This window comes from Pteropus vampyrus, unplaced genomic scaffold (assembly GCF_000151845.1).
Source record: "Pteropus vampyrus isolate Shadow unplaced genomic scaffold, Pvam_2.0 Scaffold227, whole genome shotgun sequence".
Taxonomy (NCBI): Eukaryota; Metazoa; Chordata; class Mammalia; order Chiroptera; family Pteropodidae; genus Pteropus; species Pteropus vampyrus.
Genome location: NW_011889008.1, coordinates 1479004 through 1483309, shown reverse-complemented (window position 1 = coordinate 1483309; position 4306 = coordinate 1479004). Strand labels below are relative to the sequence as shown.

Below are 4306 nucleotides of genomic sequence, written 5' to 3'. Positions count from 1 at the left end.
TGGCAAGAGCGTGGGGTCTGCGTTCCGTGTGCCACAGGCCCTGAGACGAGGGGATGGGGTGTCTTTTTGAGGCTGTAGGATCGTGGTTTAGGTGACATAGCTGGGGCCCTTGGTGGCTTTGGGGTTGGGGCCTGCAGCGCGGCCTGGCGAGCAAACCGCAGCTTGCAGAGGGGCGCTGGGTGGCGCAGCTTGAGACCCCACCTGTCCAGCTGGGCACTACAGCAGGGCCGCGAGTGCATCTGGGCCGGCCACGGTGGGGACGCTGTGCCCTTGACCAGTCTCTCCAGGCCAGGAGGCAGGTTTGAACTACAGCATCCTTGTGAGCAGAGCCTCCCCGTCCTGCGCAAGGGTGGCAGCCCCTGCACTGCACGTGGTGGTGCACCTGCAGCACCCTGCTCTGCTGTCCCGAGCACCCCCACAGGCCTGTGAGGTCCCAAGAGAGCCAGGAGGCTCCTCTAGACACAGGTTCTGTCCATCCTCGAGCCGAGACCCAGCCTGTACGACTTCAGTGACAACGGCGGGTGCCAGGCGGCGGTGGTGGCCTCTGTCCCCACTGGGAGGTGACAGCAGAGTCCTTGGCCGTCTGGGTCCTGTGTCAGGCCCCTTGCCCCCGCAGTCCCCAGGATGGGTGCACGCGTGTTCTCTGCGGTGTTGATGGACCGAAGACATCTCTGAGCCGAGGCGGCGGGGAGCCCCAGAGAGCTGCAGCCCCATGTGTGCCCAGCTCTTTGATGTGAGGCACAGGTTCCTCTGGGCCTTCCACCCCCACCCGGGTCCCCAAGGCGCTCCGGGGGACTGTGGAAAATCAGAGGTTTCCTCTCTCTGCCTGTTTTCCTGGATTGTCCCAGAGGACAGAGCTCAGCCGGCCCTGTTATCAGCATCACCTCAGCTGCACTCAGCCTCCCCAGCACCAGACTTATGCCAAGTTTGGCCTTTTCCGGCTCATTTTCGGGAGCCGACTCCTCCACGCAGACCCATCAGCCCACCGGGGCACGGAGCCTGCTCATGCTCTGGGCTGCAGAACGAGCATGGGGCTGACTGGAGACCGCTTAGTGCAGTTTGACAGCGTGCCCAGCCGCGAGCCCCCAACGGGCTTCCTTAGAAACGGGAGAGACTACTGTGCCGGGGCCCCGCTCAGCTGAGGGTGTTGGTCTGGTGCCACCCGGCTCCTGAGAGGGTCCCCCGTCCCCCGAGGAGGAAGCACAACCCAGGCAGCAGGCGCCAGGCTGAGATTCAGCGGCACTGAGCTTTCCAAGTCCCGTGAGAAGCCTAGCCGCTTGTGATTAGATAACGTGTCCCCGTGGGAAGTGGTGTGAAGCCCTCCTCCCCGTCCCCACCGGCAGTGGTGACTTTAGCAGCTTTGAGCAGCGTGACTCACTTCCAGCTACGAGTCTCGCTGTGACCAGGGACGGTGGGATAGGTTCTCGCTGCAGGTCTGCCGGGGACCTGTGAGTTACTGGGTTTCTCCCCAGGTGGCCTTTGTCCCCTGAATTACCCTCAGCGGCTCCTCACCTCGACTCGCCAGGCACCAGGGGTCGGCACGGCACTTGGACCTGAGCAGCTCTGTACCTGCACGTGTACTGCGTCCTCACGAGGAGGGAGCGCTCACATGGGGACGAGGAGGGCCACAGGGACAGGGTCAGGCCCGGCCCAGACTGAAGCATGTTCGGCCGGACCATGGCGCTGGGGTCTGCTCAGTCCCTAGTGGGAAAGTAACCCTCTGTTTCCTCCCTCAGGTGTCACCTACGCGGCCAAAGGCTATTTCGACGCTCTGGTGAAGATGGGTGAGCTGGCCAGCGAGAGCCAGGGCTCCAAGGAGCTCGGTAAGAGCCTGGTCCCTGATGTCACCAGTGCATCCGGCAGGCCTGGGTTCCAGGCCCATGTTTGGTCTGCCTGTGCTTTGGGATCAGGTTTTAGCTGTCAAATGAGGAAAGATCTTCTAAAATGACGACACCCCTCAGTGCTGGCAAGTGTTGTAAGGGACGTGCCCCGCTGAGCAGGGTCCCTGGCAGCCTTGGGTGCTGCTGGGAGCTGATTCTGGTGGCTTCATCATCCTGAGCAGCCCAGCCAGGTGAAGAGACGAGACAGAGCCACATTCACAGGCGTTCATGCCGAAACTTGAGTGGCTGACGGGAGCCATTTTAAAAGTTGGGCTTAGGTGATGGCACTGAATGACACAGGCGGTTTTGGTATGAAAGTGAGTGACAAGGACGCCTTAGTCTGGTGGGACTGGTTTTGTAAAAATACACTGTGGGTGCTCACGTCCCGTGACAAGTGGAGGACAGGACCCCAGACCGGTGGAATTCCCGGGCTGGGACTTCCTTTCTGCTTTGCCTGTGGTTCTGGTTTCGCACGTTTTCTGGGACGAGCTCACAGTGCTTTGGTGATCGAGGTGCATGAAACACGAGAGAGAAGTCAGGGTCCACTGCGTCACCGGAGGCCTGGGTTGCGTCGGCAGACTTAGGCACAGCCCCCGTGTCCCTGGTGATGGCGCCAGGCCAGGGTTTGCCACCTGGCTGCCGGCTCCTGCTCACACTGTCCCACGCCGGGAGTCAGGCCTGTCTACTGCGGGGCTTTGCTGTGGCTGCCACACCCTTGACCGGGGTCATGGAGGCCCGGCGCTGTTCCCGGCAGGCCTCCTGGCTGTGGTTGCCCTAGCACGCGGCGTCCAGATGTCCACGAGGCGGTGTGAAGATGCCGCTGTGGTGCTGACGGACGCGACCGCGGGGCCTGCCGGGCTGAGCGGGGGCAGCAGGGGCAGGAAGCTGTGCGGACGTGGCCGGGGGGCGGGCAGCAGGGGCAGGAAGCTGTGCGGATGTGGCCGGCCGCGGCAGTGACCAAGGCCGGACTCCGTGCAGGGTGGGCTCAGCTCTCGGAGAGGATCCCGGGTGCAGGAGCTTCTGTCCCCTGGAACTGCCCGAGCTCGTAGTTCCGGAGTTTGCGCGAGGCGTCCCCATGCGGCCATGACTGGGCGTTAACTTAGTCTCCAGCCCTGTGTCCTCCCCAGCACATGGAGCTGAAAGTTCCAGTCCCAATCATGGCCTGGTGTCTGTAGTGATAGCTCCACCCAGGAGCCACCCAGAGGCCCCGCCATAAAACAGAAGACATGCCTGGCACCCAAGGCTGTCCAAGGGACTCAGGCTCGGTGTCAGGAACCGGAGGCGGAGACCAGCCAACACCGCTGCTCACATCACAGCAGCCCTGCCTCGTCCCTCACAGGCCGTGCGACCGGCCATGAGTCCCGCGCAGCCCGGTCACAGGTGTCCCAGAGCACTGCCCGCGCCCCAGAAGCAGCCCCGTCCCCACCATGGTCGCTTCTCATTCCAGTGCCTGCTCTGGACAACTCGCACGGTGGGCCGCACGCTGGCCCGTCGTGACCTCTGCACCTGGCCGCACTCACTGCCGGTGCTGCCAGGGCTCCTCCGTGTCATGCACGGTCAGCATTGCGTTCCTTCCGTGGGGGACCACGCTTGCCCGTCCACACACTGTGGCGGACGTCGGGTGTCCACCTCTGGACTGACAGTGCACGTGGACGTGTGTCTCTCGTGCCCATGGTCTGAGAATGAATGGTCCCTGTGCCCCCACCGCCGAGGCCCCGTCCGCTCTGCGTTTTCCTAGGGTCCCCCGGAAATTCCTCCTGCTCGCCCCTTCCCGCCCCCGGGCGAGGCGGCCAGCGCTCCGCTTCGCGCCCTGCAGCTGGCCAGCATTTTGTAGAGTTTCCACGTGCGGGATCACGCGGTGTGGACCACACGCTTCCGCTTCGCGCCCTGCAGCTGGCCGGCATTTCGTAGAGTTTCCACGTGCGGGGTCACGCGGTGTGGACCACACGCTTTCACCCGCATGATTGTTCGGGAAGCCGTACCTGGCAGCCTTAGAGCGGAGTCGGCCCCATGGTGCACCCACCCGACACTCGTGCAGCCTTCCGCTCGTGGACACTTGGGTGTTGCCAGTTTGGGGCGTTTCTCTCACGAACTAACCGCGTTGAGCGTCTTTTGCGGCTTGTTGCCCGTTTGTGTAACTCTCCAGCGACGTGTCTGCAAACTTCCCTCTCTCTCCTGTTGAGTTTTGTCTCGTTATTGAGCTATCAAGATTCCCTGTGTGTTCTAGACAGACGTGTTCTCTCATACGAATTTTGCAAATGTTTTTCTTTAATCTGGTTTGCTTTTTAATTTTTGTGTTTGTAGAAGAACGAAGATGTTTAATCTTAGTGAAACCCACTTGGTGGATCTTCCTGTTGAGTGGTGGTCCGGGGGGTTTTATTGCTGCATTGATAACTTGGCTCGTTCCGGGGTCAGCACTCGCCCCC

At 62.1% G+C, this 4306-nt stretch overlaps 1 protein-coding gene across 1 annotated transcript in view; it reads left to right on the top strand.

Moving 5' to 3' along the window:
* Positions 1 to 1028: 1028 nt before the first annotated feature.
* The window catches only part of BAIAP2 (BAI1 associated protein 2), a 42287-nt gene continuing 39009 nt past the window's right edge, over positions 1029 to 4306 (top strand). The window contains exons 1-2 of the mRNA XM_023519630.1: positions 1029 to 1127; positions 1706 to 1823. Coding sequence (XP_023375398.1) covers positions 1029 to 1127; positions 1706 to 1823 — 217 coding nt within the window. The remainder of the gene's footprint in view (positions 1128 to 1705; positions 1824 to 4306) is intronic.